Source organism: Ruditapes philippinarum, unplaced genomic scaffold (genome assembly GCF_026571515.1).
Source record: "Ruditapes philippinarum isolate M1 unplaced genomic scaffold, ASM2657151v2 ctg1078_1_1_1_1, whole genome shotgun sequence".
Lineage (NCBI taxonomy): Eukaryota > Metazoa > Mollusca > Bivalvia > Venerida > Veneridae > Ruditapes > Ruditapes philippinarum.
Genome location: NW_026854045.1, coordinates 392,065 through 407,027, shown reverse-complemented (window position 1 = coordinate 407,027; position 14,963 = coordinate 392,065). Strand labels below are relative to the sequence as shown.

The 14,963-nt window shown below is 34.0% G+C and overlaps 2 protein-coding genes across 2 annotated transcripts in view; one reads left to right on the top strand and one right to left on the bottom strand.

The window, feature by feature from the left end:
* Positions 1-14,963, top strand: part of LOC132738781 (echinoderm microtubule-associated protein-like 2) — a 35,314-nt gene that overhangs the window by 9,718 nt on the left and 10,633 nt on the right. Inside the window, exons 4-12 of the mRNA XM_060726375.1 lie at positions 7,245-7,568; positions 7,709-7,806; positions 8,083-8,257; positions 8,970-9,121; positions 9,736-9,785; positions 12,013-12,342; positions 13,016-13,169; positions 13,741-13,890; positions 14,639-14,711. Of these exons, the coding sequence (XP_060582358.1) occupies positions 7,245-7,568; positions 7,709-7,806; positions 8,083-8,257; positions 8,970-9,121; positions 9,736-9,785; positions 12,013-12,342; positions 13,016-13,169; positions 13,741-13,890; positions 14,639-14,711 (1,506 nt within the window). The remainder of the gene's footprint in view (positions 1-7,244; positions 7,569-7,708; positions 7,807-8,082; positions 8,258-8,969; positions 9,122-9,735; positions 9,786-12,012; positions 12,343-13,015; positions 13,170-13,740; positions 13,891-14,638; positions 14,712-14,963) is intronic.
* LOC132738799 (complement C1q tumor necrosis factor-related protein 1-like) lies at positions 1,652-6,820 on the bottom strand. The gene is made up of 3 exons (XM_060726398.1): positions 6,638-6,820; positions 6,132-6,272; positions 1,652-2,136 (listed from the first exon to the last, which is right to left on the bottom strand). The coding sequence occupies exons 1-3, from the start codon at positions 6,753-6,755 to the stop codon at positions 1,685-1,687; spliced, it is 711 nt and encodes a 236-aa protein (XP_060582381.1). The 5' UTR covers positions 6,756-6,820; the 3' UTR covers positions 1,652-1,684.

Here is a 14,963-nt window from a genome sequence, read left to right as displayed (position 1 = left end):
TGTCAGTTAGGTGTTTTATTTGGTTTAGATAATGTATAGTACGAACATAAACGAAATTCTCCAAGTTCGTCATGTACGAGTCTTATATTAAGTGAAGAAAACCTTATTTCAACGACAAGAAAGAATTTACTTCAAACTTTTAGATAATAGGAGTTTTAGTTGGTGCTGATAGTCTATATAGAACGACCATAAACGGAATTATTTAAGGTCTTTAAGTAGGAGTCTTATTAGATACTGAACATCTGTATCTAACGACCATAAAGGAATTTCTTTCAACTCTTTAGTTAGGGTTCTTATTTGGTATAGAAAAACTGTATATAACGACCCTATAGGAGGTTGCGTAATCTTCAGGTAGACTTATTTGGAATCGAAAAAAACTGTATTTAGCTACCAGAAAAGAAAAAAGCTCTTCAAGTTGGAGTCTTACTTGGTATAGAAAACGGTACATACAAACAGAAATTAAAGTGCTTCAGATAGGAGTTGCAATCTTACTTGCTATTGAAATCTTATTTTATTGTTTTAAACAACCAGAAAGAAAGTATTTAAGCTCTTTAGGAGTCTTACTTGGCAAAGAAAACCTGTATTTAACAACCAGAAAGTAAATACGTCAAGCTTTCCTTGTAGAAGCCTTTCATGTTATAGAAAATCCGTATGAGGAAAAACATAAAGGTCTTCAGATAGAGTTTAGTTAATAAAGCTAAGTGATAGAAAGTATTATAATTTAAAGTAAAAAAGTAAAAATACTCTGCTCTGTAATGACCGAATTTTAACTTGTGCTGTTCTGATGAGGGGAAATAAACATGTCTTATTGAGGTTGGAGTTAAACCTGTATATAACGACATGGCACTCTTATAGAGGATTATTTGATAAAGTAAAACCTTTATATAACGACATGTCAAAATCTATCTCAAGCTCTTCGATCAACTTTCAGGAGGACGACTTATTTTAGTACAGTATAACGGCTGTAAGGCATTTTTTTACAAGCTAATTAAGTTATGACTTTCTTTAAAAAAATACTTTCCAGAATTATTAATTGTTGTTTTAGATGAGAGACAGTCCTTCAAAAAGTAAGCTTTTGCTCTTCAATTGGAAATATAGGAAAATAATGAAGTACATGTAGTCCTATGGTCACGTGTTTCTTAATGGCAGACGGAGTCTTGACTGTACTGGTATATCAAAGGTTTCACTAAAAGTAGCTGTATGTAACTTACTTGTAACAGCTTAATGGCATTAAAGCGGCCTTCAGCTTTTGGATTAGATATGCTATTTTTAGATAAATTGTTTCATATGATTGTCAAATCAAAAGAATTAAGATGGAAAATGAAATTTACAGACGATCAAATACATAACCAATAAGAAAACCCCTCGAAACCTCTAATCAACTGTTGAGCTCTCTTTATTTAAAAAAGGAAAATTCCCCGATCTTCTATTTTCAGTAAGTCATTGACGAGTTATAAATAGCTCTCGGAACGCTGTTTTAAAAAGGCTTACAGTGATATGGTAAGATAATATTACTGAAATACTGAGCATTGTTTTTCCAAAGCTGAAGCCCGCTTTAATAACATATTGATATACTGATAGAGACACATTTATAGATATGATAGACACTAGCAATTTATGATTAAAGTAATACATCACTCAACAACAAATGAACACTTCAGTCACTTTATTTATTCATATATTCTTATGTATATGTTCGAGCTATGAGACAACCCATGAAACTATCTAAACTATCTCCCCATATTGCAGTGTTATCGTGCCTCTGAACGCTCACCCAGACCTCATCCCCAGGCACTAGTTGTGCAACAATCGTTGTAGACCCCTGATCATGGTTCAACCGCCTTCCGTCAGCGATCGCTGCTGCAACTTCTTTCCCATTCTTTAGAATAAATACCATTGTTGAATCAGTTCCGCCGTATAAACCCATTATAGAAACCGAGAAGATGTAGATTCCGGGAACGGTAGCCACGAACAGACCCTGCTGTGAGTGGTAGGCGCCACCTATATTGAGCATTACAGTATCGAAGATGATGGTTTGGTTTATATGAAGATGGTCTACGGTTCCTCCTTTAAGTGTAGCATGAAAAGCAATGTTCCCCTCTTCGTCTGCCACAAAACGTTTGTCTGCTCTCTGACCTAGAAAACAATCAAGGATTCTATAATTAAAAACCAACCTCTTAATTGAATGAAATTTCCAAGCCAAAAGAATAGTTCTTTGAACTGAATTATAAAACGTCTGACTTAGCTCGTCCGTCTTGTGGCATAAACCTCACAATACATTATAACATAACACTAAATGTATGTATTTACTTAAAACAAGTAGCTTTTTCCATTTTTTTGCCCTTACAAAACCCTATTTTGGGGTTTTTGGGTTTTTTGTTTTTTTTTTAGCACCGAAATTTAAATGACACCCTCAGTGCTCACACCGAGAAACCAGTATTTTTTTTTTTTAAAATCCCCATTTTTTTGAACCTTCCCAAATTTGTTGAATTTTTTTGGGAAGAAAATTTGGGTTTTTAAAAGGCGTACATTTCGTCATTTAATCGTGCAATGGTGTTGTCCTGTTTCAGCACGGTGTTCTGGAGTTGTTTGATTTCAGTGTTGAACTGAGTGTTCAGGGCTGCATCTAAAACGTTGGAAAATATAAAAAGATCTGATCTTAAAAAATATTTAAAAATAAAGATAATATATGGGACATCTCTAAGTTCGTGCAAAATGTAATGTATTTTAGTACTTAAAACGTTTTATCAAAATCATCGGCCAACAGACATGCATCAACATTGTTAATTTTTCAGGAAAGATTTCTGCAAAAAAGAGATAGATTGAGAAGGAAATAGATATAATTTGAATAACCGGTATTACGAGAGTGTTTATGAAATTAAATAGTTTCAGATTTTATTTTGATGTATTATATGAAACAAATTCATTAACATTTGTTATGTCAAGGCGTTATTATTCAAGAAATAAGAAAACAAACATAAAAAAGCGAAATGCACTTACATTGTTTTTCAACAGCAACAATTCTAGACTTCATATCGGCATCATTTGACTCGGATTCTGCACCATTTATTTGTGAAAAATTGTCCACACATAAGAGAAGTAAGAATAAGAACAATTTGTCGAGCGCCATCATTATGATTAAACCTAAATGAGTAAATATGTAAAAGTTTTCTTATCTTCTGAATGGCCTTATCACCAGGTTAAAAAGATAACTGCATTAATACTTTGGGGAAGGGGTGTAAAATGGCAACTGGGCCAAAAATTTTGTTTTGTGAAAAATCATTTCATCTAGTTTTTGACAATACTCGATTAACGCTTCAAACTCGTGTATACAAAAGCTAAAGGGTTTTTTGGGAAAAGGTTTTCCTTTCTCTAAACCAAATCGGCCCTTTATATCAAAACCGCTTTATATTGGAAATACAGGAAAAATACAATGAATTTTCCCTTTTAAAATCTGTCCACGGTGGTAAAAAATTTTAAAAAGGGGGTTTGGGTACAAAGAAATTTAAATCACGCCTTTCCGAAAACTGCAACTTCGGCAAAAATGGTTGAAAACGTAAAGGACTTGATTGCTACTGATGCAAGATTTACAACTTGTAATATACGTAAATGCGTTGGTATCTCTGTAGGAGCCGACCATACAATTCTCAGAAGTGATTTAAAAATGAGAAAGATAAGTGCCATCACCTTACAAAAGAGCAAAAACCTGCTCGGGTAAGACTACCCAAACAATTGTTGATACAGTTCCCTAAATACAACAATCGATCTTTCGCAAATAATTATCATCACCGGCGATGAGCCGCGTTTTCACATTTCTGAGCCCAAGCGAAAGATACATTACAAAATATGGCCAATCAAAATAAGTCAAAGACCCTGCATAGCAAAACTCGTCATGAACGTCAGAAAGATCATGTACATAATTTTCTTTACCAATCAATGTCCTTCTATTCAAATTGCCGTACTGGTAAAGGGTAAATCTGTAAATCCCAAGATTAACAAAGGCAATGTCCTCCATAAATTAAAGAAATATTTAAAAAAAAAACCGGCGACCAGCAATTGGTCTCTGTGGTTGCAGGTTGTTGCATGAATATACTTCGTCACACAAATCGGCCATTGTAAGAGACGATCTGAAACAGGTAAAGGTTATCAGGCTTCCGCATCCTCTTTATTCGCCAGATCTTTCCCTTTGTGTCTTTTTCCTATTTCCGAGGCTCAAAAACACTTTGCTGGAAGAAAATATCAAACGCGAAAACATCTCGATCGGCTGTTTTCTAGTGTCCCGAAAAAATATCCCCCGAAAATTTTAATGAAAAAGCCATTTAGAAAATTGGGATTAAAAAATTAAAAATTTGTATATCAAAATGGTGGGGAGGTTTTTTGAAAAAATTGTGATAATCATTTTTGGGAAATTTTTTTGTTAAGACTTCTGTAATTTTACTTTTGTTTGGATTCAAAATTTTGGGTTTCTCCTTCTTATACATTTTTATTACCTGTATAAAAACAACTTTAAACCCAATAAAAGGAAAAACCCATTTTGAAAAACATTTTTGACTACCAGTTGCTTATACTTGCTTAAGTAGAGTCAATTGCATCTTATTTGTCACGATTTAAATCCAACAAGTTTTTCATGCAGAAAAATCGTATGCCACCTTTAGCCTCCACAACTATTTTGCCCCAGGCGCCCTAGCTGCATTTTTACGAGAGTAAAGCGGCTGACAGATGGTAAGGGGGATGAGTGGAAAATGGTGAAAACTAAAAAAACGTCATGAAACTTATGTAAGTTTAATGGGACATCAAAAGATAAGGGAACATACAGTTTAAAAAACATGCAAAGTAAATAAAGTGCCCTTTTTGCGCATCTGGGTACGATAAAGTTTTGGGGTTTTCAAAGAAACCCAATTTTTGTTGTTTTCTTTAAGAAATACATGGCCCCTGTTTCCCTTTTTTAAATTTCAAATTTTATTAATGTTTTGGGATTTTTTCTGTTCACATTTCAAGATGAAAAAATTCTCTTACAGAAATTTTTTATAATTATTAATAAATTGGGTTTTTTTCAGGAAAATAGAGGGCGGGGAAAAAACATAAAAAATTAAATTTTTCATTAAATATGTTGTTTTTTTAAAAATAGATGAATATCAAAACATTTTGGGTCAATCAAAATTTAAAATTTAAATTTACATGTTTCTTTTTTGTTCGGCTATAAGACAAAACCCCTGAAACTAAACTTTAAAACCCTCTGCCCATAAATTGGGAGGGGTCTTCGTGTCTCTGAACGCTTTACCCCGACCTTCATCCCCCGGCCCCAAGTTTTTTGGGAAAAAAAGTTGTAACCCCTTTATCATGGGTTGGGGCCGCCTCCCGTAGCGATCGCTGCTGCGATTTCTTTTTCCCCGTTCTTTTTTTAAAAAAATACCAATTTTGGGAAACTGTTCCACCATAAAAAACCCAAGATTGAAACCGGAAAATGTGTTTTCCGGGGAAAGGGGGGCCCCCGAAAAAGACCTGATGGGGGTGGTAGGCGATATATTGAGCATTAAGTATCGAAGATGATGGTTTGGGTTTTAAAATGAGATTTAAAAGTTTTCCCCCCCTGTAAGCGTAACAAAGGAAAAACAATGTTCCCCCCTTTTGTCTGCCACAAAAAAGTTTTTTCCCCTTTGTTCGACCTGAAGCAAGAACGATATCATTTTTTTATTACGGAAATATCCTACTGGAATGGCAATGTGATTTAAATCTTAGTATTACATGTCTGAAATGTGTTTTCAATTCTTATGGTGTTTAACCCTACATCTGTGAGTGGCAACAAAACTACCCATGTGACCATGCAAAGACTAAAACTGATGAATGATTTTGTCCAAATTAAAGACCGATAAGTCAATTTAAGAAATTTAGAACAGTAAGGGCCAAGAAGAATTAGAACCATTTCGTTAAATCTTTGAAAACATATGTTTGTCCACTTATGTTTTACCTTCAGATTATTGTTTGAATAGTTTGGATATTGATTGTTATCAATATATTTTTTATTATTTCAACTGAAAAATTATTTTTTGTTGCACTGTTCATAAAAGTAAACCGTTACTTATTGGATATATATTTTGCTGAGAATTATGTCAATAGTTTTGTCGCCTTACCAATTTGTTGTAGTTTCTGAGAAGCAAATTGTTTCAAGGCGTACATTTCGTCATTTAATCGAGCGAAGTTGCTGTCCTGTTTCTGCACGGTTTTCTGGAGTTGTTCGATTTTAGTGTTTAACTTCTCATTCTGAGCTGCGCCTGTAAAATACAGAATATTTAAACTTATATACTCAAACTATATTGTGATATTAAAGAAACAAATTAGAACAAGAAGAAATACACACGTATAACTATACAGGCAAATTCCTTTATAATTTGTGGTACACATAAAGGATTTCCACCGAGTTCTAAAAACCTAAAAAGAGAACTGTCACATTACATGGATACATAAATAGAGTAATTAGTCATTTTTATGAAGAACAACAGAGGATAAAATGCACATCGTAACTACATCTTTAACGTCAATAGATATGAAACTAGCAGAATAAAATCTGTTAATAATTGATAACAAGAGATGACAGCTCTCTCATTATGTTAAAATTATATATAAAGGTAACACTTACATTGTCGTTCAATAGCTGCAACTCGGAATTCAAGATTCTTGTCTGGTTCGGTTTCTGCATAATATATATTAGCAAAATTTGCCACAAGCAAGCAGTAAAACAACGTTTTGAGTGCCATTTTTATGATTTATCTTGCCTGTGTAGTAATATTAAAGTTTCCTTATCATATGAGGGTCAATGTAAAACATGACACAGTAACATGACATAGTAAAATGAAATAGTTGGGCATTGTTTTATTTCACATCAACCAAAACCAATGAAGAGCTTATAAAATATATCTAAATAGATGTCAATGCAACTTTAAGGACTTCATGTCCCTTGAAAATGACTTAACTATATCCTTTCCTTGATGTGTACAATGAAAATTGACATAACTATAGTCGTTCCTTGATGTGTACAATGAAAATTGACATTACTACAGTGTATGCGTGATCGCATGCGCACTAAAGCACTAATTTCGATTAGATTTAAACGAAAGTTTTGGCTGTGAAGATTATATTACTAGTATGTAGTTTAGAAATGCATTTGTATTCGTTTATTTGAAATGTTATTGTATATAAATTTTATTACTTCCCTTTGTTTACCATTAACATTTGACTGTTTTCAGGATAACTCTGTCTCATTTCCAAGTCTTCTTTTGAAAACGCTTATTACCAAATTTGACAGTACCAAAGGGATAGATCTCGAAGCGCTGTTCCGTTTTCTTATCGAATCACATGGGCGCACGGGCCGTGACAGTGTCATGGCTATGCACAAACGTAACGATCTTGCTCCTCGGACTGATGTGTCACAGGACGATATTGATGAAGACCTACTGTGGAGAATTGAGTCACAGCTAATCAAATGCCAGGACTACATTGACCTTGCAGGACTGAGGTCCGAGCTTCAGAAAAGAGACAGTGGGAAGTGTGGAATCATTGATGGCCCGCAAGTAAGTTTTGTCTTTCTGTGTTTATAAATTTATATATATTTGAATTCCTACTGTTATTTCAGCTTTAGCAAGTGTGTAATGACTTGCATGTATTTGTATTTCAGCTAAATCACGTGTGTAATGACCTATTTTTATTTCAGTTGAAGCACGTCTGCAACGACCTACAGCTACCAGTTTATGGGGCTCTCCTGAAAAATTTGATGAAAAGATGTGACGAAGCAAAAAATGATAAAATATGGTAAATTCTTTGTAGTCATGTAAATTAAGAACAGCATTTTATGAAAAATGTGGCACGGATGTCGATATTTTGTAATCTATGCTTTTAAACGATAACTATATGTTAGAAGTATTCGCTTAAGAATTACGTGCATGGCTTACATACTTAATATAAGTAAAGTAGAACAAGTTTGTCAGATTTCATGTTATTTTCTTAAATATTCATATACACATTTAAGTGATAATACTTCTGACATTTCAATAATAGATATTCATTATACTTTCGGTCTTTTTGCAGCTGGCCAGAATTTCTTTCCTTTCTCGAGCGTGCACAAGAAAACGCGAAAATAACTTGCCCGAGTCTGAAATCTCTACCGGAAAGATTAAAGAGTAGAACCCCTGTTGAACCTTCACCTATAGACGAACTGTCATCCAAAACAAGAATTAGCATCGTTAATAAACTACGTAAAAAGGTATGATAATTATGAAGACTGTCTTAAACCATTTTGTGGCTTTATTTCCGGAAAAGATATATTTATATCAAATCTTAGAACAGGACACAGAACTATTTACTATTTACGTGTACATATATATGTGTAGGCATATTGGCACTACTGAAATCTCGTTGGGCGTTCGTGGTCGAGTGATTAAGGTTGTTGACCTAAAAACCGCTTGCCTCTCACTGCTGCAGGTTCGAGCTGCGCAAGCGTCTTCAGATTCTTTTTTGTGAGAAAGCTATCCAGCTGCATGTAGCTTATGGAACGTCAGGTGCCCGTTTGTGCCTGAAATAATGAAAAAAGTGGCACCTGAGGTCTTCCTCCACCAGTAAAGCTTGAAAGGCGCTATATAACCTATGTAAGGTTGATGCGACGTTAAACTCAATGAGATAAATAAATAAAACCTTAAAACTCGTACAAATAATCATTATACCTAAGAGCTATAAGCCAATAGAATTCTACCTTCCCTAGCCCAATAGTCAGACACAGTTGAAGCATCACTACAAGTCAAGTGCAGACAACAAATCACAAACTGTTTTATTTTGTCATGCATCTTTAGCGCAAACACATTATCTTCAGTGTGTTATGTAGGAAGAGGATGAAAAAATATACAAAATACAATAATTATCGTATTCTTTAACTGGTAGCTTTTTCGATATTGAACAATTTGTTGTTGTTTTTTATTCAGAGCGCCATCAAAACAACAGAAAGAAAACAAGAAACCACCAATGACACTGAAACTGCTGATACTGCTAAAGAGGCCTCTGTCAATATTGCTGATAAGAAAACTGAGACTGTGGAAAACGGGGTAGACGGTGATGACAAGGATAAAAATAGTTCGTAAGTTTTATAATACATATACTAATGTACTCTTGAATTTTCTTCAGTACTGTATGAAAATCACCAGAAATAGCATCTCAAAAAAAAAGAAAATGACCGATGTGTAGTCATGTATTGTATCAGTTTGAAAATATATGATGACGTCATGATCTGAGGTGATGCTACTGATGATAATGACCATGCTCTTCAAATGTTGAGGTAAATAAAGAATATATACAGCCACTACTGTTTTGGGCAGGAATTAAATACGAATCAAGTTATGTGGTATATAAAACTCCATTCTGATTGGCTTTGACAAACGGTGTTAGGAAAAAAAAATAGTCAAATCGGGTTAATTGTATGACGCCGTTAAAGCACGTCAAAAATGAAATTGTTAAAAATCTTTATTACCTTTTTGATTTTGACTGATTTTAATTAAACTATCATATGTTTTGCTTTTTATATACATATCATTTTAATATGTTTCTATTGTTAGATATACAAACTAGTCCACACGTTTAAATTTGAACGAGTTTGAATCCAGACTGAGGTCATGATATTTATATGTAACAATATATACTAATCTTTAAAATATTAAGGGTTCAATTATGTCTATAATATTTACATTTTTATAGATTGGGTCAGCAACGAGAGGCTTCAACAGTGTCGGTATCAGATCAAAAAGGTAATGAAACATTAGCCTTCGCAGTTAATCTAACTATTTATAACTTTCATGGATAGATAATGTAGTTTCTTTCTGTCCGTCATCTGTTTTCGTTTGTACCTTGTGCATTTGTTTATGCTGTATGATCTATTGTTGTACATAATTATATTAAGTAAATGATCACCAACTCAAGAAAAGACCAGCCAGAGATGTTTAGCGCGTGGTCCAGTATTAACGCGCTAGTCTATTAATAAATTAGGTCCGATCTCCCCGTTCACTTATAAAACGAACAAGTGTCGCCTTCTGGAACGGAGTAACTTCTGTATGATGTTCTATACCGAATATAACAACAAATTCTTCAGGGACATTTTAATACTGGTAGCAAAAAAGCGACAGTGAATAAACCGACCAAAAATGAAAATTACAAATGACAAGGACTTGACTTGACTAGTAAATTGTTTTAAATACAAAAAAAGTCAAATATACAATCAAGTCTAGTAAGTATTCAGGTCCGATCCTAACCCATGCATTGTGAATTGTGAAACTGTTTGAATTTTCCTATTTACCTGTACGGAATAATATGTCGGTTTTAAGAACAATCAGAACAATCACAAGAGTTAGGGTCAGTCAGTGAAAATTCCATTCGTCCGCTCTACGAGTAGAATCTGCAGCAGGACGTGTAAAAACTGTAGTCTGCGAGACAAATGAAACAAGAGCCATGTCAACATGGCCATCCCCCGCCGAATGGGTTTGCTCATTGGAAGAATGTATATGTAGTAGAGCAGAATAATTCAATTCTAAGAGGTCTTTTGGTAATGAAAACTAATGGCTGAAGTGATTACAGATTTGAAACCTATGTGAATACTGATGGCTGAAAATAACAAAGGGCAATAAAAAAATGCAGGGTAGGTTATCATTCTTGTGTGCTGCACCCCTCCTCAGTAAAATCTATCCACCTATGAAGTTGTAAGTTGATACCTCAAATACTTTTTGAGATAAGCTCCGGACAAAATAGTATGAAAAAAGAACAAAGGGCAAAAACTCAAAAATTATATAGGGAAGGGTTATCATTCTTGCGCACAGCATTCCTTCTCAATAAGATCTATCCACCAATGACATTTCATGTTGACATCTCAAACACTTTTGAGGTATGCTCCACTCAGGTGAAAAATTAAGTATGAAAAATAACAAAGGGCAAAAACTAAAATATTATGCAGGGAAGAGTTATCATTCTTGTGCACTACACACCTCCTGAGTGAGATCTATGCACCTATGAAGTTTCATGTTAATATCTCAAAGGCCTTTTGAGTTATGCTCTGAACAAAAATTAATTTTGAAAAATAACAAAGGGCAATAACTCAAAAAGTATGCAGGGAACAGTTATCATTCTTGTGCACTACACTCCTCCTCAATGAGATCCATCCACCTATGAAGTCTCAAGTTGATATCTCAAATATTTTTTGAGATAAGCTCCGGACAAAATAGTATGAAAAAGAACAAAGGGCAATAACTCAAAATTGTATAGGGAAGAGTTTTTATTCTTGTGCACAGCATTCCTCCTCAATACGATCTATCCACCTATGACATTTCATGTTTACATCTCAAACACTTTCGAGTTATGCTCCACTCAGGTGAAAAATTAAGTATGAAAAATAACAAAGGGCAATAACTCAAAACTTATGAAAGGTAGAGTTATCATTCTTGTGCACTGCACACCTGTTGAGTGCGATCTATGCACCTATGAAGTTTCATGTTGATATCTCAAAGGCTTTTTGAGTTATGCTCTGGACAAAAATTAATTTTGAAAAATAACAAAGGGCAATAGGTAGAGTTATCATTCTTGTGCACTGCACTCCTCCTCTATGAGGTCTATGCACCTGTGAAGTTTCAATTTCATATCTCAAATACTTTTTGAGATATGCTCTGGACAAAAATGTCGGACGGAAGGACGGACGGACGGACGGACGGATGGAAGGACGGACGGACGGAGACTATTTCTATATCCCCCGCCGCCTTTTCGGCGGGGGATAATAAGTAGAAAACCGCTGAAATATATCTAATGTATGTTTTCACGATGTAATAGACATAAAGGCTCCAATCATTAAAGAAGTAAACGGTTTACAAGAAACTATTACCCGATGCTTAACTACATATTTCAATGTGTCCAATTTCAAAACACATCGTTTTTTATTCTATATTTGTCTAACTCTGTCATTTTATTATGTTCATACTTACATAAAATTTACAGAGAATGATGGGTCACACACGCCGTCTGAAGAAAGAAATTCAACAGTTGTTACTTTACAAGACGTTCAGTCTCGTCCTTCTACTGAGAAAAGTGCAGCTGATGATATTGATTTAACAGACGACACGAGTATCAACGAAACAAACAAAACCAACGAAGACGAAATGAAACAAACGGAACAGAATTGGGAAAAAGAACTAACATTGCAGAGCTTAAGCAATTCTGATAACAAGGGAGATAATGAAATAAACGCAGATTTGCCAAAGGATAGTGATAGTGTTGAAATGGTTACTTTCAAGAATGGTGAAATAGTTTCCGTTGACAACGAAGAAGGTAATTTACATCGCATCTTGGCTTAAGTCATTCCTACTTTAGTCAAGAGATTTAAACAATTGTAGTTGATAAATACATTTTGCACAATATAAACATTTGACACAAGAACATGTACTTGTAATTATTATAAATGATCAATTTGATAGGTAATTGAAAATACTACGAATACATATTGGATGTCTCAGAAACCCGGTGGCAGTGTTGAGTCAGGGATACTGTTCAAAAGCAGTTCAAAAAAAGAAGAGAAAAGTCATACCTTAAAAACATGTATGTAGGAAAGTATAGATGCAGTATAACTTTTTTCAGAACTGCTTTTTACACTATCCCCTACCTAACACTTCACCTCGGCGTTGAGATTAAGATTATCGCCGGTATTTTCACATACAATGTAGAGATATTCACATATAACGTTGTATGGTCGTACGTTGCTGAATGGTTAAGGTCGTTGACTTCAAACCACTTGCCCCTAAACGTTGTGTGTCCGAATTCCGCAAGGACCTGTGGATTTTTTCATGCTAGGAAGTTATCCAGCTAGCTTACGGAACGTCGGTGGTTCTACTCAGGCGTTTGGAGATTTACATATTGAATAGAAGAAACGAGACCCCTAGAGAAAACTAAAAACGACAAAAGTGAAAATGTTGCAGACTCGGTTTGATTGATGTCTCTGTTTCAGAAGAGGACAGCAGTCACCAATTGGCGACAGACGGGGAGAAAACACTTATTTCTATTGAAGTCAAGGGGAAGACTTTATCATTTGTAGCAGATAAAGATTACATTGAGAAACAAACAATTGAACCTCCTTGTGAACGGTTGAAACTGCAATGGGTGTAAGAATTCATTAAATAATAATGTAAATTTTGTGATAACGTATGCATCACAATTGTAAGCTTACGCACATAGCTTTATTTAATTGGACAGGAGCTATGGCTTCATAATCTTAAAATCTGTACCAGTGATTTATTATCCTGCAAGTGTACATTTATCGTGAGATTACGTGTCTTCATCTTGAATTTGCAAAGAAATCTTTTTTCCCAAACAATATTAAATAAACAATTTCTATAATTATTTTTTGTGTGTGGCAAATATGCTAAAATTGTATGAAATAATAGCCATAATGTTTTGATATTTTGAAAGAACTTTGCTTCTTCAAGCACAATATGGATTTTATATGCAATTACTCTGAAAATAAAAACGATGCCATACGGAGTAAACTTGTGATTTGGTATGGAATTTTTGAAGTCAGAAGATGAAACTGAGGCAAGAATGAGTACAGTAATGATATGATATGGTTTTTTTTGCCTTGAAAATATAAAAACGAGTCTTAAATCATGATATTGGTTCCAATGATGATTTAAATTGGGAGATCACAAGGTGCAAACGCTTAATTTCTTATTTCAGATATGGTTACCGAGGAAACGATTGTCGGAAAAATATTCATAATCTATCTGGAGGTGACATTGTTTATTTCATGTCCTATATCGCAGTCATTTACAACAAAGAAAACCACAAACAAAAGTTCTATAGAGAACATACTGATGATATTAAATGGTAATTGATTTATGTTTGTTAATCAAATATCCGGTCTTAATCGATAGGATATGTATTATCCAAGGGTGGCCATGATTCGTCACCGGCTCTAAGTATTTTACAGTGCTAGTTTGATACGCTATATTTTTTAATGATCCAAACGTTTATTTTGAAGAAATGTGTTTTCTTTCTTAAAAGATATTTGTTGAGATTTTGTGACATACACGCGTTAACAGTTTTGCCTCTAGAACAGGGACAAATATGGGGCACCCAACGATATATTTCATTGTACTTTAATTTTGTTACATAGTTTTTCACGCTTATGTGAATATTAATCAATTTCAACTTTTAAGTTAGTTCATTATTCGTTTGGTATTAACATATAGGACCTACATAAATAATGCTTACAAAAGTGCATACGAGAGAAAAATAAAACCCATGTTTATACTTTTTATACAAATAACAAATATTGGCACTAGTATACTATATCATCTGCTGAACACCATGCGTATCAATCTTAGTTGAAGGATTCCCAAAAACATTATTATTATTTATTTATTACTTATTTCAAATGAAACCAAGCTAAATCGAAACATTTTTCACCGGACTGACAAGGTGTTACCGGAAGTTTTGTGTTTGTTTTGCCATTTTGTATATGAACAAATGTAGTGTATCCCCATGTTGTATAGCCATGCACCTTTGGGATTGCAAAGAAATCTGTCTTGTCTTGTTTAAAGTAAACTGTATTTTGTTTTCTGATTATTTGTAGTATCGATGTCCATTCGAACAAATACATCGTTGCCAGCGGACAATATGCCAGCAGAAAGAATACATCTATAAAGGTATATAAATAATGTTAAATTAAAAGGGTTACAAGATATCAAAATTAATGTTATGACAATATGATTAATATAACTAAACTTGATTATTTGATAGATTCAATTTTACAAAATTTTCAAATGGGAACGGATGCAACACTATTAAATGAAAACGGATCCAACACAGTGTAAAAATGCTCTTTTTAATGGCGTTTACAAAACAACAGAAACTAAATTCGACTAAATAAATGAACAAATAAATAAAAAAATCAAGGA

Bases quoted from the DNA above. Each gene is read 5' to 3' on its own strand.
- LOC132738799 (XM_060726398.1), bottom strand. From the start codon at position 6,755: ATGGCACTCAAAACGTTGTTTTACTGCTTGCTTGTGGCAAATTTTGCT. The intron at 6,273-6,637 runs GTAAGTGTTACC...TGTATTTTACAG, and splicing joins TGCAGCTATTGAACGACAAT to GCGCAGCTCAGAATGAGAAG. The intron at 2,137-6,131 runs GTAAGGCGACAA...ATTGTTTTCTAG, and splicing joins TCAGAAACTACAACAAATTG to GTCAGAGAGCAGACAAACGT.